Genomic DNA, 23,093 nt, shown 5'->3' on the forward strand with positions numbered 1-23,093 from the left:
GAAAAAAATGACTCCTTATAATTAAAGATATAATGCCCAGTTCACTTTTCTGCTATGTTTGAGTCTGTCTCTGACTTCAACATTAAAACCGACAATTTGCTTTAAACTAGTAGGTTTATTATTTATTTATTTAGTCATTTGGTTAGTTATTTATTTAGTTATCTTTCAACGAAATGTTACCAGTACAAATGCCCATCTCTCTGTGCCAACTAAAATTATTTACATTATAAATTGAATATTGATTATCGATATAGCCTATTGTATGGTGAAAAGGTTTTAATCGCTGTCCAGTGAATAATGTGTCCAAATACTGTATTTTTCTATAAAAATAAATACTGTCTGGATTTCTGTGTTAAAAAAAAACATTTAAAACACACTAAATTTGGAAATACAGTGCCATACATGTTTTTCATTGAGGAATGAATTGATGTGTGTAAAAAATTGTAAAATAAAGCACTGTAAAGTGCTGTCATGCTCAAGCTTCCATTATTGGTGACGTTGACATTTGCATAGATTTTTAAAATGCATATTCATTATTATTACATCAGTAATAACCAAACCATAGTACATTCAGTCAGGTTAATAATACAAGTTGAAAGAACATATTGTAAGTCAATGTGTAGTTTAAAACCATGAATATATATAAAAGTATGAATAGCCATTGTAATGCAGAAATAACACTGAGGGTGTTTTAGTCATTTGGATCTAAAAATAAGCTAAGTCAATTTTGGGGGGCATGAAGAGTAAAAATGAGTCAAAATCATAACCCAAGAATTTGCAGTGATTAAGAGTTCCAGTTTCTTAAATGATGCCATTTAAGGATGATAGATGGAGTGAAATGATGTTAGTCACGCATCTTGTCAGATGCCCCCTGGGACTCATGTTTCGAGTCCCTCGTCACCTCTTTGGAAACGCTCTTTTGTTCACCCATCACCTCTTACACCTCAAACATGCTGGTAATAACATACTTGTGGAAAAAGATAGATTTAAATAGACGTTATTTATAATTCTTTCCATCCATCTGCCTATCTATCTACCTATATATATATATATATATATATATATATATATATATATATATATATATATGACTCATTCCAGAATTGATCGCTGGACTTGTCGTGCAATTTATTGTTGGCCTGACTCAAAATATAACTACCTGTAGCAAACATGATTCCTAAATATTATTTAAAATCCCAAATAGCTCTTGGCCACGCCCTAAAATGTTTTTCTTCTCTTGTCCCTCCCTCTTTACCAATTGGCATGTCAACTATAAGAGATAAACAATTCTTCAATTAGAGAAACAGTTTGTTTAAAGGGGAAGTCGACTCATAAAAAAATCTTTACAAAAAATGTCCAATGCAGGCTCACTAGTCGAACTATGGCATTGTCATTAATATTGTGTTCGTGGAATATGAGTTCCAGCCATTTTTTTCCATCTCAGCGGGCGGCCATTTTGCCTCTTGCTGTCGACTGAAAATGACATCACAGTCCCTCTGGCCTCAGCTAATGACCAATCATGGCCAAGCTTCATCAAGGCAATTGCCAAGGTGAGTCCTCTCTTAGTTACATTTTTTTATTGTTTTTATTTTTCATTCATACCATTGCAACCTTTATATTCAAAATATCAGAAAAAGACATTTAGATTTAAGTTTTCCTTTTGTAATTATATAGCTGGATTTGTTCTTGAACAGGCATCATGGTAACAAACACAGCTACAGAGTACCTTGAGTAAAAAAAAAAAAACATTTGCAATGATTTATAATGCAGTTACTTGCAACTCTGTTACTGTACTTTCAGCGTGATACTGAACTAAATTAGCGTAAAATGTAATTCCGTTTCATTGTCATGGCATTACAGGAATATATTTTTTCTATATTTCATTTAAATGTATGTTACACTGTGCCTTAATATCCCCAATAGCATTGCAGCAAAACGCAGCAAGGTATTTCATATATCTTTTTAAATTTTATTAAATAAAAAAGTGTACCATTGATGGTTGAGCTATATGAATTGAAAATAATTTTTCCCAAAATGTTTCCAAAATTGTCCTCTATTTCTGGAATGGCCCACATCTTACCCCGTCCTGTCGACTAACTATTGTTGAGTCCATAAAAGTTTGAATGAGAAGGGGAAAAAAGAGAGAAGAAAAGGGGGGGAAAAAAGAGTCCCCATCTTGCTGTCTCAAGTCCAATCAGGCCCGGAGCAGAGACGCGTTGACCAATCCGTGGTAGCCTCATCCACTCCGATGACAGGCTGCGGTAAACTTGTCTGCCAACGTCGCTTGTATAAAAGTTGCTCCCAATCGCCACCCAATCCCTTGCTGCTCTAACAAACACAGGTGACCACGACTGTGATTTTGGCCGCATTCAGGACAAGAGTGAACAAGCTTGTTGTCAGCAAGCGCCAGCCATGATGTTTCCGTGCAGCGCCTTGCCGCATCCGATCTATCCGGACCTGTTGCGACCCCCGGCCGCGCTGACCTCCCCTCTGCCCCGGTCACCTCCCTCGGGATACCGCGTGGAAGATCTCCTCCGAATCAGCCAACCGGCGTATAGCTACATACAGCGGACGTTCTCGGCCGCAAACCCCGGGGACGTCCTCTCGCTGAGCCCGGAGCAGGGCGCCTCACCACGGGCGTTGGGGCCGAGCACTGCCCGCTCTGTGTTTCAGTGTTCCGGGCAGCCGAACCACAGCGGCGGCCCCACACCGTCCGTATGTCCGGCCTCGAATTGTCTCAAATTCGGCGTCAGTGCCATACTGGCACCGTCAACCAGGAGTGGTGAGAAGTATTGAATATTGAATTGTGCTTGCATTGGATCTATTCATGCTTCTTCTGTTTATATTTTGTGACATGTATAAATCAATTTATATAAAGTGCAGTGTATCTATTGATGTATCATAACATGTGTTTAAAATGTAATTCCATACTAATGCAGTTACATATATTTATTTTTAAAAAATTATTTCATATAGAACTTCAAATCAAGCTTATTACTTTTATTATTCTTATTACTCTTATATTACATGTAATTGATACTGTATCGTGATCAATTCTATTCTTCATTCTACTGGTATCGAACTCAAACTTTTTTTTTATCAGAATCAGAATGGCCTATATTGTCAATGTACTCAGCTAACAATGAGATTGGAGAGCTCCCCTCTCCAGTACAATATAACAAATAATTTAATTAAATATATCAGTTAAATTAATTAAAGATTAAAGAATTACATAAAAATAAATATTACATTAAATAAATAAAACACATGTCGCAGTTCTACAAGGCAAAGGTGGCTCTCGGGAAGAAAGTGTTTTCCAGTCTGTTAGTCTTTGTCTTGATGCACCTTTGGCGCCTGCCAGAGGGCATCCAGGTCGAAGAGGTGTTAACTTTTAACTTCTATTTTTGATGCAGCTCATCTTCAAAGTACTTTTTGACAGAGGTTTATTTCGAGCATATATTGGGAAAAAATTGAGTTCTAGGCATGAGTGTACTGTACTAAATTAAATTATGTAATATTGTAAACCACAGGACAGCATAACTGATGCCCCTGTTGTTTTTTCCCAGGTTGCGCTTCTCCTCCAGTCCACAGTTTGCAGACAAAATCCTTCCCACTACCTTTCTTGGATACAAGTCTTCATCCTTTCATCAGAGCTTCCTATTTCACAGGTGGGAGCCCTTCCTCAGCCGTACAAATAGACAAAAGCAGCCAAAAACTGAATGACATTATTTTATTATTATTATTATTATGGTTATTATATCTTTACTTTACATTTTTAATGCTAGATTGATCCAATTTGCCAATTCTCATTTTATAATACATTGTTAATGTAATAGAATTGGGGCAATGGTTCGCTGCGCCTTACACTAGGACTTGTATGTTTTCTCTCTGCTATAAGTCAAAAGGCCATGTAAATTTGAATCAAAGTGATGACTGAAAACATCTCTAAGAGTGACCAGAGTTTTATGGAAGGGATGTGATACACGACAATTTATGTGTAGCCAATGTAAAGTAAACCTGCAAATCTAAATAACACCACTTGAGGTGTTGAGCTTCAGAGATCCAAAAACAACAATAAGATGTATGTTCATTATTGTGTATTTTATTTGTCTTTTGAAGTGGTATCATCCTCAGAGGTGAGGCTAATATTCTTGTGTTCTTGTGTAGCTTGCTAAAAGAGGTAACCAAATATTAGAAACAATTCTCAGCATGATGCTAGGCAATTTTACACCAAAAAGTCAAACATTTGTTCATTAATCCTGCTCTGAAAGTGTTTGTCAAATTGAGTGTTATCATCTTTGTAATGGCACAATTATGTGCAGGTTTATTAGTAAATTAAATCTGATTAAACTATGAGAAAATGCGACATGCAATTCTCATTCAATTTGCTGGAATTTGTAAGTTACACCTAATAGTTTGAGAAGCTAAAAAATAGAATAGAAATTCATGCATTTTATTCAGTCTGTCAATTACGAGTTCTCATTTTCCGAGACATTGTCAGCCTTTTATTATGGGAATCCCCCCGGACAGCATGGAATCAGCTTCGCCAATTTGAAGACCTATTTAGGGGACAATCTAACTGCTGACATTAGCACCAGTTGTTGTTATCTACAAATTAGTCTGGTTTGTCACGCTCCACATATATCAGTGCCGTTTGTCATGGTTTAAATGTGAGGCGGGTATCTTCCCAGCTCAGGAACTCAGTGCCTCTTCACGCGCTGTCGTTTTCCCACCAAGCTCTTCTGCCTGCTCACAAAACTCCCAATACCGTGACCAATAGAAGCCACAACACCACCCACTCACACACACACACACACACACCCACACGCACACACACTTTGCAGATTTGATTCTAGAGCTACAGTATGTGTCACACTGCTACTTCTATATATATGCGGTGTGTATAGGCATCTCTGCACATATCCTTACATCACCTCAAAACAAATGCCAAGATTTACTGGATGACGTTGTCAGGACATTAAGCATATGCCATCTGCATTAGCATCAGGAAGGCAAGTACATAACTAGCAACATCTCTAAGATCCCAGCAGCTCAAACCTTTTAACAGTAGCACATTATACTGACCTGCCTTTAATGGGCCTGTAATATACTGGCATGTCGACAGCCTTCTCCACTCAATTCTTTGAAACACAATCAGCTTTCTCTATGCATTTGCAGCCTATACAATCCCCCTTCATGCTTCATTAGAGGTAGTGTGAGCTGAGCTTTGGAGAGCCGGTCTCATTAGCATTGGCTCTGTTTGCGCCACTTGACAAATTGGACTTTTAAACATCACATTTCAGCAAGAACAATTCTATTTGAGGCAGAGTCAAGACGATGAAAGTCCTGACATGCTCCTACTACTGACAGCAGGAGTGCTACTCTACCAACCTCGAAGGCAACCAAGGAAAAGAACATGTTCAGAATCAGAATCAGAATGCCCTTTATTGTCATTGTACTGAGTGTACGACGAGAATGGAGAGCTCCCCTCTCTAGTGCAAATATAATAAATCATTTAATTAAATAGATCAATTAAATTAGTAAACAATCAATAATTAAATAATAAACAAATATAAAATTAATAAAAATTAAAAACACACATTATGTTGCAGTTCTACAAGGCAAAGGTAGTTCCGTGCGAGAGTTCAGCATGGAGGTGGCTCTCGGAAGTGTGTGTGTGTTTTACATTCAATTCTATTTGACCACATGTTGCATTTTGTCACTTCAGCGTCCTCCTCCTCTGTGGTCCCTGTCCCAGGAACCTTTTCATGGCCCCTGGTCCCAAGGGGGAAGCCTAGAAGGGGCATGCTGCGACGAGCTGTCTTCTCAGATCTTCAGAGAAAGGCCCTGGAGAGAACTTTCCAGAAGCAAAAGTACATCAGCAAGCCAGACAGGAAGAAATTGGCCAGTAAACTTGGACTCAAAGACTCACAGGTACAGAAAGCTTTAAAGACCACTTTATGGATGTGGTTAATATTCATATTCATTGTGTACACGTTCCCGAACATAATTACATGCAGATTTGCTCAACAGATAAAAACGAGCCAAAATGAACTCAAATAGATTTTAAACATTTGAAAAGTTACATTATAATTTTAAATATAATAATTATAAATCTGCCTCACAAATCGGCCTGTGTGCAATTTAGATGTTTTTCCCACGTTTGTGTGGGTTTTCTTTGGGTACTCCAGCTTCCTCCCACATTCCAAGATCAGGCCACGCGATTGGTTAATTAAGGACAAAATTGTTCATAGGTGTGACTGTGAGTGTGAACCTGTTTGCCTCTTTCTGCTCTGCGACTGACTGGCAACTAGTTCACAGTGCACCCCACTTTGTGTCCAAAATCAGCTGGGACAGGCAGGCGCCATCTCACCCGTGACTGTAAGGAGGACAAGCGCTATCTATATAAGATGGATGGATGTAAAAAAAAAAAGAAAAAAAAAAAGGAAGGCCAATTAAATTACTATTTCATTATTCTGGGAAAAAATCTTTAACACTCTACAATCAGTTTATCAGAGATGGGCATTTTGTCCGTGGGACGGAACGGTCTGTCCGTCCTTCCGTCTCTTCTTATTTTTATGAATATGAACAAAAAGTGTAAAGACAAAATGGTGCCCAGGTTGTAGATGGAGGACAGACCGGAAAAATAGGGTTAAGTACCCATTTATACATTTTATGAGGTTAAAAATAAAACGTCAAGTTTATTCAAACCTATTTATGGAGTTCCCTTCAAACGATTAGTTAATAATTCAGAACATATTGTTCTTAGTAATATTATGTAATGCTACAGCTATAACATTAAACTACATTTAAAGTACAAGTCAAGTCAAAAATGTTCTCAGCTTGCGAATTTCACGTGAACAAACCCAGAAAACAGGTTGATTGTTTACTGAGCCCTGAAAGTGGCAAAATAGCAGATTGATAAGAATGAGAGATTGATAAAAATGGGTATATTTTCCCACTTAATTCATAGTCCAGGAACTCAATATTAATCAGAATGCCATGCCAGACTAGTGGGCTTGCATAGAACATATTGTATTGAAAATATTGGACTTGAGTTCTTGCTTAAGTCACTGTCGTAAATACAAAAACTGTAAAGTGTAAACCATTAATGTAACAAACACAAAGCCTGAAGTTAAAAAAATAAAATAAAATCCAATGAATGTACCTTAAATGCTAAAATTGGCAAAAATGGTGGCATTATCCATCCATTTTCTATAGCTCGATCTTCATTAGGGTCATGGGTGAGCCGATCTTTGATGATTGGTTGTCAGCCAATCACAGAGCAATATGTTATGTTTCCTGACCGGTACCAGAGACAACAGACGTAAAGAACAGCCTCGTCCATTGGGTTGGCAATCAGCAGTTAACTATCAAAAGTCATCAATTTTTCACCCAACCTACCAACTTATACACCCGTTGCCATACTGTATGTATAACAAAAAGAGGACTGACAGAACTTTGGTTTATGCATTCCCATAGGTGAAGATCTGGTTTCAGAACCGGAGGATGAAATGGAGGAACTCAAAAGAAAGGGAGCTCCTGTCGACAGGGGGTTGCCGCCAGCAGACCCTCCCCACCAAAACCAACCCCCACCCAGACCTCACCGATGTGGGCAGTACCGACTGCCACAGTGGCCTGCAGAGGATTGCAGCTGCCAGTCAAGGACAGTTAGTGAGCCAAGAGTCACATCTGCCCCACCATCATCAGAATCATCATCACCACTATCATCGCTCCTCGCCATCAGAGTCCAGTAAACAATCCGAGTCAGAGAGTGAAGAAATCACTGTTTCATAAGAACAGGATTGAAAAAGACTCATTCTTTGCTCTACGTATTTGCTTTAAAGTGTCAGTTAGGTGGGATGATGAAAGGTGAAAACCACAAGTGCTTCTAGTGGCTTTGTGAATGGCCTACATTCTATCAGCATCTAATCTCTAATTCTGTACAGTGTTTTGCATATGACTTTTTATCTTTAGTTCAATATATTGTTTACACATTGTAAAATATATACTGAGCAATTTTAGATTGACTCTGTGTACAATACTCTATTTTTTTAACTCCTAAAGACGCAGTACAATTTCAACAGACTATTTTTTATTTTCATAAATAAATTTGGAAAAAGTCTAACAATGTCACATTAGTTTACCTCAACAATTTGTATCAGCAGACTAAATTTGTATGTGGCGAGATCACTTACTTTGCAATACAGTAAATCTGCATAACCCAAAAAGATGTTTTCTGAGGCTGAGCCATGATTGGTCCTTAGCAGAGTCGTGAGCAACTGTGATGTCATATGCAGTCAACATAAGTTACAAAATGGCCACCCTCAAACATGGCTATAAAAGGTGTATTTTATTGCTTAGCTCACATTGCACCAACAAAATGTTAATCAGAACACCATGTGCATATGTGAGTGCTCGCATGCATGTACTTGCGTTTAAATAATATCCCATATAGAAACAACAAAAAAAATTGCAGTAAAAAACAAAAAAAATGACCAAAAGGGAAGAATAAACTAAAAATGAACCATGTTATGCAATTTAAAGTTTATTTACATCACAAAAATAAAAACAATCACAGATGTAATGTAATACTCTTTCAACCCTGGGGCAGCGAGAATTTCCTTCAGTGGGATGAAGGGTTGAACACAAGAGTTGGTTTGAAGCACTTTTCATGACACTCATATTGGCTTAGGACTCACGTTCCAAAGAAACGTCTGTGTTAAACAAGGACATGACATTAGTACATACAAACAGTATTTACAGGGACTCACAGTGTCCACGCTAAGGATGAAGCTGTTTAAGGTAGATCGCTAAACGGTAATAAAATTTCAATTCTAAATCAACTTTATGTGCTTAGCTATGCGTGGCCTCTTCCATGGTGAGAGAACAAGGGAGTGAGTGATAAAGAGCGGGCTACACGTTTCACGTGACTAAAGGTGGGTCAAATGAGAAACCACAATCATAGTCTGTCCATTCATTCCTGTGGGGATGCATGAGGAACGGGAATTATCCCTGAAGTGTCGCGAGCCCTCGGGTCGCAGACGACGGCGGGTCAAGAGCCTGAAGTACAATGCGTCATCGCATGTGGAAATTGCTTGTCCTTTAAAGAGTCAATCAAGTGAAGCCAACTTGAATTGAAATCTGTTGTCTGCTTGAAATTCACCTTTAAATCTAATTACTATAATTGCACTTTTGTTAAAATCGGCATTAATGTAATCTGTACCCTGTAGTCTCTGGGCTTAAAATTTGATTTTTGTTGTTTATGTTCACTTCACATTGTCAAATATTTCTATTTGATTAAGAGAATGAACGTAGCCTCTAATTAGACTGTTTTGAGTCCCACAGTTATTAATTCTATGAAAATTCCCTTTGGTAACAGCAGTTTACAAGTTATAAGGCTAGAAAGTACAATGGGTTGCTATTTTTTTCCCCAAAATAAAACTGTTTCTGGAGCATTTATCTGTGATACTTGACTCTCACCCAAAATAAACTGGGAAAAGCTACAACTCAGCCGCAAGCCTACGAAGAATACGTGGCACAGGAATTGGTTGGATGGATACAATATTGATAAAGGTGATGTGAAATTTTCACATGGTTTCATCTGTAGTCCACGCACAGCACAATCGACTTCAACACAGAGATATGGCTCTGCGGATTATAAATGGCGACAATACAAGACTCGCGTTTACTGTGTAACTTGTCGGTCACAGTAAAAGCAGTGGTTATACAGCCTTAAAACACCAAAAATCTGTTGTAAGAGAAAGTCTGGCAACTGTTTAATCAAAGGAGAATAGTAAGAACTGCGCCACACTGTAAATTCTGAGATGCATCAGATTGCATACAATGTAATGCAGCTCTAGTAGACAGATGAGCATCTTAAAAAAAAAAAAAAATCTACTAGATTTAAAAGACTTTTATACACGGGAAGAGTGACATTTAGGTTCCAGATGCTTGTTAGGTCCATCTATAAGCGCAGGAAGAGAAACAGAACCGTGCCGTGAAACGAGGATACCGGAGTTCCTACTCCCGATTGTTTTTTATGCGCTCCAGACGTTTCTTCAGGTCGCCTAGGTTCGCCGCTGGCGAGGCCGAGCGGGTGTGTGCGTTGGACGGTGAGCGGGGCTGAGCGTTTTGTTCCTGCTGATAGAGCTCTCTGGACTCTTTGAGCTGCGACAGCTTGCTGTGGAGCATGTCGGTGGAGGAGGCCACCGATGGCTTCGATGACAGCAGAGAGGAGATGGTGCCTCGCTCATGGGGCTCATTATCACCCCCACTGATGCTCTGCAACACATAGGTAAAGGCAAGCCTTTGAGAACATAAACTAAATTACATCATGTTCTTCCATTTAAACTCCAGAAAGGTACTGAAAGGTATTGAAAATGCATCATAGTTTAGAGTTGTTGCTTAGAAAATATTATGCTTTGTGTTGTGAGTCAATTAGAATCATTGTTTCATGTAAAATTATTGAACTAACTTAAAGAGATTGGCGACCAGAATAAGATTGCTATGAGGATAGCTCTCAGGCTCCCGCAACGCTTGCTAATGAGCTGGGCATTTGATCAGGAGTGTTAGAAGAGGGAAACATCTAAAACATGCAGGATTATGGCCCTCGACGACTAAAGTTGTTTTAAAACATAACTTCAATATTTTTTTCTGAATTTCTAAGACATATGCCTACAATACAAAAAAAATAAAAAAGTCTATTGACAGTGTGCAAATGTTGGCGCTTTTTACAGACTTCATTATTAATTTGGTTTATTGTAGGACTTATTTTTCCTCGATGTATAGAACATTTTTCTGTGCTTTATGAACCCAATAGAGCTGAGCTGAAAAATCAAGTGGCAAAGGTAAACACAATTGATTCTTGGGATGTATTTTCCACTTTCTCATCGGGAATTTTGGTCACACAACAGTGAGCAAGAAGGGAGATAGACAATGAACATGCATTAGCACAGTGCACACATTAGCACCAAATCTCAACCTTAAGGAAAATTCCTTCCTTCCTCCTTATTTAGGGAAGCACAATATATTACAACTAAAATCAATATCATGATAATGACCTCTGGCTGCTATATGCATATCGTAAAGACATGCAACAATTTTTTTATGGAATTGTATGCTTTTACCTGAATTTGACCAATCAAATGTACATCAACACCCAATAGTTGACATTATCTTGAGGAATTAGAATTAATTAGTGAAGAACACATTGAGCTTGCTTACTTTGCAGCATAATAAATTGGATTCCTTTTAGATAATAAAAATGTCATTCCAGTGACATCTTTACCTGGCCCCACCAGATGGCGCTGTTGTGCCCTATGCAAGCTGAAAATAATTGTAACGAGAATTGGGCTTCATTACAGATAATTTAGAAATATAACAAGAATAATAATAAGCAATAAATACTAATAGTGTTACTAAGGCAATTTTGTTCTAAACATTTATGCATAATACAAAGGCTTTACCAAAGCCAAGGTCAAATGGTCTAACTTCTCCAAACAGGACAAAAATCCAGCCAGACCATGAGCGCCTGTTTAGGTAATGAGACACTCAAATCATTGTGCACGTCCAAAACTGCCATGGGGCCACATTAACTGGGCCCCATCATCCAATTAAAATGTCAGAAGGATACACGAGAGTGACGTCAAGAAGCAATCAACTCATGCTCGGTTTAGGCGGATGGCAGTGTACAGACGTAAGCTAAGTTGCTTTTCATCAGGAGCAAAAAGACAAAAATAGCAAACCAACAATATGAATTAAGTGGATTAGGTGTTGAATGGTAAATTGGCCACCTTGACACCTGAGCAAAAATGTGATTAAATTTACTAATTTACTTTTAGAGTAAAAATAAAATTTCAAAAAAAGCGGAAACAATTTTAGGCTTTATGGGGCGCAACGATCCACACAACTAATTTGAACACAAAATCTTGGAGCAACTTGAAAAAGGAATATTTGGACCTTGAATGAGAATATTCTCTTACGCCAGTGCTTCTCAAATAGTGGGGTACATCAATATACAAAGAACATGCACATTAGTACCGAAATGTAAAAAAAAATAAATGGTGGTGCGGGGAGCACGAATTATTTTCTTCTTGGTAGGGGGGGCGTGACAAAAAACAATTGAGGAGCACTGTCTTAGGCCAAGAGAGAAATTGTGACATTTGACAACTTTCTGGTCATGTAAAACAGTGTTATAAAGTGAACATTTGAACGTGTGCATGAGAACCTCACCCTGGTGTTTTCCAGGCCTTGTCGCTGACGTAGGATCTTGAGTCTCTCGTAGTAGACCGCTGGCTTCAGATCTTCATCGTTACTGCTGAGACTGGTGTCAGCAGCATGCTGTGCAATCACTGCAGAACCACACATTACCAATTGCTATCTGTTGACAAAGTTACATCATGCTTTTTACAAATTCCCGTACCTGCAGGGTTTTGAATGCGAGGTTTGCCCTCTCGCTCGGACTCGATCATCCGAAGCCCTCGCTCCACGTAACTCTGGAAGAATGGTGTCGTGCTTTTGAGGAAGGGCTCAAGGTCCACATCACTACACTTCTGTTTGTACTCGTATAGTTCGGTTAAACCCTGTGGATATTCAGGTACAATATTAAAAAAAATATATACTCCACCAATATAGGATATTTTACAATATAAAGCTGAAGAGTTGCGTAAATGATCAAACTGACCTCTTTAGTGTTCTCCCTGGAGCCAATCTTCTTGAAGATTTCAGGCAGAATGTCACGGACCTTTGCCTTTGACATCCCATCCTCCTGGGAACAAAAGTTAATTTCTCAAAGTTGAATTTCCAAACTTCAAAGTCAAAGAAACTTTCAAAATCATTTCCCTACATACTTCAAATACATTTGTTTTATTAAAACACTCAATGGCGGACGTAAAGAAGAGGGGAGAAATAGTTACATAGTCCAGGTTTAATGACAGTTTGTAAAAAAAATTAATTAATACAATAAAATAATAACAGTAATATTTGAAAACCATACAAAGGCATTTCTAACAGTCATAATCTACTGTGTCAATCTTCTTTACGTTACATGACCTCTATTTCCATTTGAATGCATTTATCACCTAAAAGCAATACAACACTGACTGGAAACAATTACTTGCATTCAGTAGGTTACTCACCACGACCAGGCCACCCTTCTCGTTACCTCGGTCACTCTTGCTACCAAACAGGTTACTCGAGTGTTTGACAACCCTCCTCAAATAGGCCTCCAATTCAGACTCATTTCGATTCTCAATCATTGAAAGGTGGTCCAGGATCTGTTGATCATGGAGGGGGGAAAAAAGCTGAATGACTACATACAAAACAAAACAGTCCTACGGTGGTAATAATTTAAATATATAAATTAAAGATTAACAATTTATCAAAAGCAAAAGAGTTCCTAATTAACCGTCTTAAAATGTTTGCTAACACCTCTCGTGGTGCTTACAGAGGCATTTACAATAGAGTGTACCTCTGTTATCAGGGTTCATATTTACTGGTATTGTATTTAGTGCACGCTTCTATAATGAGATTGTACTTCAATGACAAAAGAGTCCAGAAGAAGGAAAACAAAACATTGCCTGCTACAGTCCAGTAGGGCTTGTTACCTTAGCTCCAGTAAGCTTGCAAAGCGTGTGTAGTAACGTCTTGAGGGTTCTGTGTGGAATGTCACTCTGGAGCTGCTTAAGTTTCTCTTTGGGAAAAACCTTCATGATATTGTGGACATCGAATAAAATCCTATCTAGGTTGATGCTGTTGATGGTCTCCGGGAGGTGGCGGATCAGCCTCCACAGGCACTGAGGGAAAAAAACATCACATTAGCCTTGATTTCTGTTTAAACAGCCCGTCTGGAGTCCCAGTTTCTGCAACTTCGGGTTCGCGTCCTTAGCTGAGAAACTTGCCTTTAGCACCAGTTCCGAGAACAAGGGAGACCCAGCTGTTGGGACCAAAGTGTCTTGAAGCATCACCAGTAGGGCACTGAAGAGTCAAAAGCGAGATATATTACAAATAAAATAAATCCTTGTGAGTCACCTAATCGTGAATGCTCTAGTATTATTGTCAAGTACAAAATTAACTAGTACATCTGTGAAATTTAAGCCGATTACATTTTCATTCTGCTAAATGCACACTTCTGATGCATTACATCTTTATATACACTGAAGCTTTAAATAAGCATTACCCTTACCACTTTTTCATATAATATCTTGTGTTATTTTCACACGTGGTTAAATAAGGACATACTTGCAACAATAATGGCAAAAAACAAAGAAAACGTTATTCCTGCACGGCCTCTTAGGGGCAGTGTGGTGCAGTGCATGATGATGTGCATGAGAACAGAATGAAAACAGAAGTTGTGATTGAACTCTATAATCTCATTTTTCACAGATTGGGAAGAATCTGTGCCTTTGAGAAGTGTAATCTTACCTACGTGTATGCGTTTCCACACAGTTTGTGTGTGAATATTCGTTGTTTCAAGGAAAATCACCCCCGAAGTTGATGCTAATTTCCCTTTAGCATTAGTGCTAGCGATGTTTTGAAAACAAAGCACGTTTTGTATTTAATTATTCAATGTTAATACCGTATTTTCGCAGCCATAAGGCGCACTTTAAAGTCCTGAAACTCGTCCAAAAAAAGCCAGGGCGCCTTTTGAGGCGGAGCGCCCATTAAGTGCACCAAGTGCACCGCTGGGCTGACTGCGAACATGAACTGCCGGCACACTGCTTCTATAGAGAGAAGGCAGGCGTGGCTAACGACAGCAGGCGGACGTGAGAGGGGAGATGGGCGTGAATGACAACGCAAAGGCACGCCCCCAGTGCAAAGCAGCCCCCAATGCCCTTATATGGGCAACCGTGTCTGCTAGCTCTGTTGTTCAGGCTTTCGCAAAAGCCGGCAATCATGAGGAGCCGCACGCAGCAGCGACACGGGGAATCTGACAATGACGAGAGGGAACCTGGCGGAGAACTTGCCCAGCTGATTATTTCTGATACAGAAGACGATTTTGATGGATTTGTGGATGATGACTGATTAATAATAATGTGAGTACATTGTTAAATAGTTCAATAAAATACAACCAAACTCAGTTTTGCTCCTGTTGCCTTTTTAAAAACAGCTAGCCACGCTATCTTCTGTTTTAGTGTGCATGCCTGTAAACTAAGGTATTGTATGCTAGGCTGGGAGGCGGGATTTTGCTGGGCCTACACTCTTATGCTATTCAGTTGATTTGGGATGATAGTTTTAGTTTTGATGTAACACCGTGACCGCACATCGTTTGTTGATTAGTGACTTGCTCACACCGGCATTGTGTCGGCATCCCATCTGAGGGGCTGCGCGGCAACGAGACGGCGAGGCAGACTGATAATGACTCTCGTCTTTGGTGGCGAACGTGTCCAGCTGTTTATCTTGGATACAGACGACAAGGACTTGGTGCATTTTTGGATGAGGACAACTTCAGCACGTTGTTAAAAGCTAAAATAAAGTACCACCAAACTCCCGCTGCCATTTTAAAAACACGCTAGCGCGACTGAGCAGCCAGCGCGACTGCTCGGTTCTGTTTGCGCCCAATGATACGGTGCGTTCTATCCATGTATCAAATACCGAAATAGCACCCTCAACTGGTACTGCGCCCTTTGATACCGCACGTCTTTTGGCCGTAAAAATACGGTAATTCTTTTTGTTGTGGGTTTAGTTTTACATCAGACCAACTAGGTCGTTATTAACTCGTTTAATACCATTGACGGATAAATACGTCAAATACGTCTATTTTTTTTCCCCCCAGCTGGTAGTTAATGAGTTAAACAGCGTAAAGCAATATCTTTTTGATTACATTTTAGCGTTTTAGAGATCAAGAGAAGGAAGTGTGGATTAAAATAAGTATGACAGACTGGATGACCGGCGATGACAGAATGAGAGACTGACGAGTAGTTAGGTTCTGCTTCAAGTAATGATGGACTGACGATGACGGGTGGGTGGGCTGACCGCTGAAGAATGACTGACCGCCCACATTTACTGACACGCCCACCTCTCTGTTAATCTGATTTATTAAACAGTTGCACTGAGGCAATTGCTCATGCATTTGAATAAAGTTAAGGTTAAGATACACTTTCATTCAGCGTCCGAATGCCACAGTTGCACACAGGCACGCACTTCTTCTGTGGATAAGGTTCACAGAAATGGTTCTTGTGCAATGAATACACACTGTTGTGCTCCAAATGTCCTCTTAGGCACTTGTAATTATGAGACAAATCTCACGTCACAATGTAGACCCTGCCAACAGCGCGCTGAATGCCAGGGTCTGAGCTTATTTCCGATATTTAATTTTATTTGATTTCTTAAATAGATATAATCAAGCACAATATCTGCTGACCATGATCACGTGTCTATCGCGATATATTATGACATTGAATTATCGTTCAGCCCTACAACAAACATTTACTTTATAATAAAATTCAAAACTGGCACAGTGCTATTTGACAGTAATAATTTTTAAATGTTTTGCAATAACTGTTCCTGTTGGAACAATTTTGTTTCGCTTCTCTTGTTATTGAAGAACAATGTAAACCCTCAATGGTTTCTCAGAAATTAAATTAAGATTGAGGTTAAAGTTGATGCTCATGCACCTGTTTGCCAACATTTAGGGCTCATTTACCTAATTATGTTGGTCTGGTCAGACTTCTCCAACACTTTGACTACGAGCAGGTTCACTGATCTGATGACCTGCTGCCCCTCCTCGGTGTCCTCCACTCTGCTGTCCAGGATCAATGTTATCAGGCCATGCATCAGGTCCTTCAACACACCCATGGATGCCTCCCTCGCCAAAGACTCCAAAGAGAATAACTGAAGACAAGAATAAGGCGATCCATGAATGCATACAGTGTATCAACCTCGGACTTGTTCAATAACATTTCTATGTGGGACATACTTACAGACAGCATGTTGCCAAGGATGCAGCTATATAGTTTAAATATGACCTTCTTGTCCAGTCTGTCATCTGCCATGTGGGTATTATAAATGAGCCTTAGCTGCATGATGGTGGCAATGAGGAACTGATCAATGTGTCCTGACATGACCTCTGCCTTGTTCTCCTGCCACAAGACTTCATCAATCTATGTGGAAAAAATAAATAAAAATTCGGCATTAATTGCTATTTCACACGTATTGATGTATGGTAATACTTTGCAATGTCTTCAGGTTTGTGCATCTTTGTTTTTATTAAAGAGATGTGGAACAACGGCATCCATTTCAGAGAAGATGAGCAAATGCCATTGACTGGGCTTTTCACAAAAGGCAGCTAAAAAGCTAGCTAAAAACCTATTTGTGCTTCATTTTGCACTTGCACTGACAATTAATACTGCCTGAGGCAATATTTTCTCCATTATTGCAATAAACAGGAACAAAACAAGTGTATTCTGTCATTTTATTCCAAGCATCCATCCATTAGACATCAGGACCTTGATGTCTACACACATTGTGTACTGGACTACATCAAGTTCTGCATGGAAACTGTGTCCCAACAAAAGACTATACGGACCTTCCCAAATGCGAAGCCCTGGATGTCCAGCAGGGTTCGCTCTCGCCTCAAAGCCCGTGACGCTGCCTTCAGGTCAGGCGACAAAGCCCAGTACAGGGTGGCTCGTGCTGACCTGAGCAAAGGTCTCAAGCTAGCCAAGGCAATCTACAAGGGGAGGCTGGAGGCCCACCTTGCCAGTAACAGACCACGGGAGGTGTGGCAGGGTCTACGGAGCATCACCAACTTCCGTGGCAGCAGCACGACCTCTGTAGACCCGAGTGCATCGCTGGCAGAGGAGCTTAACTGCTTCTTCGCTCGCTTTGACTCGCCCCAACCGTCACACCCCCGCACTTCATGCTCCAACTCCCCCCCACTCACCGTAGAGGAACACGATGTGAGGCGCGCGCTCCTGGCTGTTAACCCCAGGAAAGCTACTGGACCCGACGGAATACCAGGCAAGGTCCTCAGAGCATGTGCCCACCAACTGGCACATGTTTTCTGCAGGATCTTCAACCGCTCCCTGGCTCAAGCAGTCATCCCCTCCTGCTTGAAAACATCCACCATTATTCCTGTCCCCAAAAAGTCACCCGCCGTCCACCTGAATGACTACCGTCCTGTTGCTCTCACACCAGTCATCATGAAGTGCTTCGAGAGGCTGGTTCTCCAGCACATCAGGGACTGCCTTCCTCCCACTCTGGACCCCTACCAGTTTGCATACCGGGCTAACAGATCCACTGAGGACGCCATCGACACTGCTCTGCATGTTGTGCTGGGCCACCTGGAACAACAGCAGAGCTATGCAAGAATGCTCTTTGTGGACTACAGCTCGGCATTCAACACGATCATCCCAGACATCCTCGTCGCCAAACTGGACATTCTCGGCCTCCCTGCCCTCACACGCATCTGGATTAAGGACTTTCTGACCAACAGACCCCAGACTGTGTTGCTCGGCCCCCACACGTCCTCCACCCGTACGCTGAGCACCGGTTCCCCTCAAGGATGCGTGCTGAGCCCTCTCCTGTACGCCCTCTACACCTACGACTGCAGCCCGGCCCGCGGCAACAACACCATCGTCAAATTTGCTGACGACACGACAGTGGTCGGTCTGATCTCGGAAGGTGACGAGACAGCCTACAGAGAGGAGGTAAAGAGGCTGACGGCTTGGTGCAAGGACAACAGACTGCACCTTAACACTGCAAAAACAAAGGAGATCGTCGTGGACTTCAGGAGGAACAAGACGGTGCCGCCCCCCCCTCTGCATCGAAGGCGTGTGTGTGGAGAGGGTCCACACGTTCAAGTTCCTGGGAGTACAGATCTCCGATGACCTTTCGTGGACTCACAACACCACAGCAGTGGTAAAGAAGGTCCACCAGCGTCTGCACTTCCTGAGAGTCCTCAGGAAATTCAACCTGGACAGGAAGCTGCTGCTGGCCTTCTACCACTCGTCCATCGAGAGCCTGCTGACGTACTGTGTCTCCACCTGGTACAGCGGCTGCACTGAGGTGGACAGAGTGAGGCTCCAGAGGACAGTCAAAACAGCGCAAAGGATTATTGGCTGCCCTCTCCCCTCACTGTCGGACATCTACACCGCCCGGTGCCTCAGCAGGGCTCTCAACATCGTCAAAGACAATACCCACCCAAACTCACACCTGTTCGACCTGATGCCCTCTGGCAGGCGTTACAGATGCATCAAATCGAGGACCAATAGACTGAGAAACAGTTTCTTTCCGAGAGCCATCTCCATTCTGAACGCTCACACACACACGAGAACACCCTTACCTTGCAGAACAGCATCGTGATGTGTTTTTATGTACCCTATTCAGTACTAAATTCCATTGCACTCTTATTTATTTATCTAATTTATATATTTGTCTGTATTATTGTTGTATTGCACTGGAGAGGGGAGCCCTCTAATCTCGTTGCACACTTGAGTACAATGACAATAAAGGAATTTCTAATTTCTAATTCTAATTAACACAAAAGGAAGATCAATTGGGCAGGAGGCCATAAGTATCTCTTCCACACACTAAACAAGCGCACAACTGGAATCGAACATGCGAACCGTTAACATTACTTGGAACAAGGCATGCTGTATATACACATCTTTTATCTGATGACATCCAACAATTTATTTCGATAAATTTCCATTACAATGCTAAAATGTCCAATGTTGGCAAAGTGTACTATGAAAAGACGCTAACCAATTGTGTTGTAGTTCTGAGTCTCCTCTGCATTGTGTTGCTGATCAGCTAACCCATTAAAATAAAAATCATTACAGCTCTGACAAATACAATTCAAAACACTTCCTACAGGTGAGGTAACATATCTAATGCAAGAAATGAAATCCAACCATTATCCAAGCCGCTTACTCTTATCCAAGTCGCGGGCTTGCTGGAGCCTATCGCAGCTGCAGGCATATTAAATAGAAACCCAAAGTTGTCGGGAAAACCTACACAGTAAACGCTAAGCAGTGATCTTTACCTGTGCAAGTGCTTGTATGCTGGTGTTGATGTCTCCACTGGCCACTTGAGAGATGACAAAGTTTATCGTGGACGCAGTGCTGTTATGGAGGTCATCCAAGTGTGGCGAAATGGTACGCATCCTTTTGAGGAAAAACCACAACATCATTAAAATGAACATCAACTTCCACGTTCGAGATCTGTTAGATATATGGATCTTGTGTGCGTTAGTTCGACATACTTGGGCTCAGGGATCACAATGGGCTCCAGCAGCTCATCTAGCTTGTGCTGGACGAGGTCCGGCAGCTCGTTTACTCTACCCTGGTCCATCTCAATCATGTCCAGGTCTAATTGGAACTCCTTGGGGATGGGCATGTGAGAGGACTCACTGTGCTGGGCGTTTTGACGGGCTTGGCTGGAGAAGAGAACCCAACGTCAGGTTAAGTGTGGTAGGACAGGGTGATTTTTTATTTAGATTTTGTTGTTTTTTTAAGTTTATTGCTCAGGACTTCTCAATGATATATTTTCTTTTACTAGATTTGAAAGGAAATCATTCACGCTGAGAATTGCCAAAGAGAAAAAAAAAAATCATGGATGTATCAAGGTTTTAGACTTTTGACCCAAGGCATGAATTTTAAATATTTTGCCAAAGTTGCCTTCAAAACTCAAAACTTTGACTGAAGCCATGGAGACATCTTACAAAAACGGACCAGCCAAGCCATGTAATTTCACAGCGTAGTTTGTGATGTTTAATCATTGAACAGTTAAAAAAAACAAAACAAAACACAAAGCTTCTTGTAGTGGAAAAGAAATGGCAAATTTCAAAAGAAAAAAAGAGCTACAGCTTAATCTGTACAGTCTGTTTAAAAATGAGCCCAAGTGCCGAATTCATCTCATCAACTTCACGCTACTAATCCTCAAACTGTCAAAGTTCAATATTTTTAGTTGTTGACTAAGACGTTCCCATATTCTCAGAAGGTTAATACGTTAAATGCTGCCAATGAGTCACTAATCTACATGTGGTTCCAACCTTAATTATTTTTTTGTCAATATAAACACATCTGAGACCCAAGTTGCACATAATTTAGGAAATCAGCCATGCCATTGGAGGTGTTATACTTACATTTTAGGTTCCACTTGATACAAAAATCAACAAAAACGTTACGGATTTAAGAATCAATAGCCACCTCTATTTGAAACACCTGATTGACATTTAAAAAAAAAATCCATCAGGATGTATGCATCGTAAGACTTATGCCGTAACTTTAGCATTCTTTTGCTAACACCAGGTAGCTGTGATACCCCGCCTCACTACCCACAATGCGTCCACGGATGACGTGAATAACCGCGACGGCGCATGTGCGCCCTAGAAAGGAAAACAGCCAGCAATGAAATGCGCGAGATGAGGCTGTTTCAAGAGAAAGCCAATGTGGCAAATAAATAATAAAAAAAATGTATATAAACAAACGACTTGTCAACCATTTATATTAATTGTCGACGATTAGGATTGTCGACGTCCTTGTGATTAGTCGACTAATCATGGCAGCCATAGTTGCTATGCAGCGCAAGTAAAAATGGATGATGATTCAATTAAATATATATGTAAATAATTCCAAAGCTACATTTGATGATCATTCGCACGACACCATCTGTTGAATGAGGCAAATCCAAAATATGGTGTCTACTTGCATTAGGATGATAAAATTCTAGTTTACATTTTGAGGACACGAGCAAAGGACACGGACACAAGAGGAGGAGAAGTTGGAGGAGGAGGAGGATGTACTCACATCCTATAGGTGCGATACATAATTCTGCTCCGGAAAGGTAGGCAAGAAGAATACAGAAAGGAGGAAATCACAGGAAAAAAGATGAGGAGTTAAGAGACATGCAGGCAGCAACCCCACCTTCCAGGCAAAAAAAACCACACAATGCTTGCTTTCACTCTCAGATCCTGTCAATTAAGAGCCATACACGAACAAACTTATTTTATCAGGCCATGATACCTACAGGAAAGCAAGCAGTGGAATTGATCCATTTCATTCATTCATTTGACTATTCCGAGAAGATAGGAGTTTATGACCCAGTAAGATTCAGTCCTTCATCGGTTAAATAAAAGTCAAAATCACAATAAACTTTTTCATCAGTTGACACCGGGAAGTCCTAGCGACGTCAACTGACAGAAAATAATCAATACAAGTATTGAGGGGAAAATCTCAATTCCCCATTTAAGCAGTTATTGTTTTAGTAGTATTGCGCATGCTAAAATGCTCTGACATTCTACATTTACTCAGTGGCGGAGCATTTAAAAAAATTAAATTCCAATTAATTATTCACATAAGAAAACATTTTATGACAACTCCATAACTTACTATTGTTTTAGTGTGAAAATCAAACTTCACTATTGGTCAGTTTTCATGTGTTATTTTTACAAATTACAGTTGCAAATGGCTTCCTCTCTTTGTTGTGCAATGATATTAGTTGAACTAACTTGCCATTTTGGGGGTTTCTCTTGATAATTTTGGGGGAGATAAAGATTCCGCCAAATCATTCATGAACGGGCCTCTCATATGTCAAAACATTGTTGGTTCCGTTTAAACACCCATTCAGGGTGCAAACGTCCCTTTGGAAACCTACTTGAGTTTGTTTGGTTCTTCCTGTGCAGACTTGCGAAGGAAAGTGCCATTGGGGTTAGCTGGGTGATCCCTTGGAGACCGCTCATTTACACTCTGCCTGGCTGGAGCAGCAGCAGTCTTCTTTGCAGATGAACGTTTGATCCTCTCTTCCAACATGCTCATATCTTTGTCTGACAACTGGAAAATATGCAAGGGGATGGGCAATGACAACTTTGGAGTTGTGTTTTTTTAAAGCAAGTCAACTGCAATCCGCAAACTCACATTTCCAATTAGTTTATAGACTTGGTCTCCACAGACGTTGTAGACGGCCACCACTGTGTTTAGAGCAGCATTTCGGACAGAAGTGTCTCTATCACCAATATGAACTGCGATCTCTTTCAAAGGCTTGGCTGGAGTTGGTTGGCATACATTCATTCCATAGCCTTCTATCAAACAACCCAGCTCCTCAAGACATTCTGAAGACATAAATCCAAAGAAACATTGTAAGAAAGCTTA

General features: G+C 40.5%; 2 protein-coding genes across 5 annotated transcripts in view; one reads left to right on the top strand and one right to left on the bottom strand.

Moving 5' to 3' along the window:
- The first annotated feature begins 2,339 nt into the window (after window positions 1–2,339).
- LOC148335520 (homeobox protein DBX1-B-like) lies at window positions 2,340–7,939 on the top strand. Of its 2 annotated transcripts, none has more exons than XM_088299214.1 (4): window positions 2,340–2,782; window positions 3,567–3,668; window positions 5,729–5,934; window positions 7,483–7,939. In XM_088299214.1, exons 1-4 carry the CDS (start codon window positions 2,413–2,415, stop codon window positions 7,795–7,797), a joined length of 993 nt encoding a protein of 330 aa, XP_088155340.1. In that variant the 5' UTR covers window positions 2,340–2,412; the 3' UTR covers window positions 7,798–7,939. The 2 variants fall into 2 exon arrangements, with proteins under 2 accessions (XP_088155340.1, XP_088155341.1); XM_088299215.1 differs by having other exon boundaries at window positions 5,759–5,934.
- A 589-nt stretch (window positions 7,940–8,528) lies between these two features.
- ckap5 (cytoskeleton associated protein 5) overlaps window positions 8,529–23,093 on the bottom strand; it is a 40,956-nt gene continuing 26,391 nt past the window's right edge. For 2 of the 3 annotated variants that reach the window (XM_088298199.1, XM_088298196.1), the window contains 14 exons: window positions 22,860–23,053; window positions 22,600–22,775; window positions 21,753–21,776; window positions 20,207–20,380; window positions 19,988–20,108; window positions 16,923–17,102; window positions 16,646–16,833; window positions 13,902–13,977; window positions 13,608–13,796; window positions 13,140–13,277; window positions 12,686–12,769; window positions 12,425–12,584; window positions 12,235–12,353; window positions 8,529–10,284 (listed from right to left, as the gene is read on the bottom strand). In XM_088298199.1, coding sequence (XP_088154325.1) covers window positions 10,024–10,284; window positions 12,235–12,353; window positions 12,425–12,584; window positions 12,686–12,769; window positions 13,140–13,277; window positions 13,608–13,796; window positions 13,902–13,977; window positions 16,646–16,833; window positions 16,923–17,102; window positions 19,988–20,108; window positions 20,207–20,380; window positions 21,753–21,776; window positions 22,600–22,775; window positions 22,860–23,053 — 2,084 coding nt within the window. In that variant the 3' untranslated portion in view covers window positions 8,529–10,023. The remainder of the gene's footprint in view (window positions 10,285–12,234; window positions 12,354–12,424; window positions 12,585–12,685; window positions 12,770–13,139; window positions 13,278–13,607; window positions 13,797–13,901; window positions 13,978–16,645; window positions 16,834–16,922; window positions 17,103–19,987; window positions 20,109–20,206; window positions 20,381–21,752; window positions 21,777–22,599; window positions 22,776–22,859; window positions 23,054–23,093) is intronic. The other variant, XM_088298197.1, reaches the window with a different exon arrangement.

Source organism: Idiotropiscis lumnitzeri, chromosome 6 (genome assembly GCF_059441095.1).
Source record: "Idiotropiscis lumnitzeri isolate Australia: NSW breed Sydney's pygmy pipehorse chromosome 6, RoL_Ilum_1.0, whole genome shotgun sequence".
Classification (NCBI taxonomy): domain Eukaryota; kingdom Metazoa; phylum Chordata; class Actinopteri; order Syngnathiformes; family Syngnathidae; genus Idiotropiscis; species Idiotropiscis lumnitzeri.

What these genes read in the sequence shown, in the direction of transcription:
- LOC148335520 (XM_088299214.1), top strand. Translation starts at nt 2,413, where the DNA reads ATGATGTTTCCGTGCAGCGCCTTGCCGCATCCGATCTATCCGGACCTG. An exon ending in GGCACCGTCAACCAGGAGTG is followed by an intron (nt 2,783 to 3,566) that starts GTGAGAAGTATT and finishes GTTTTTTCCCAG; the next exon opens with GTTGCGCTTCTCCTCCAGTC. An exon ending in TTGGACTCAAAGACTCACAG is followed by an intron (nt 5,935 to 7,482) that starts GTACAGAAAGCT and finishes GCATTCCCATAG; the next exon opens with GTGAAGATCTGGTTTCAGAA.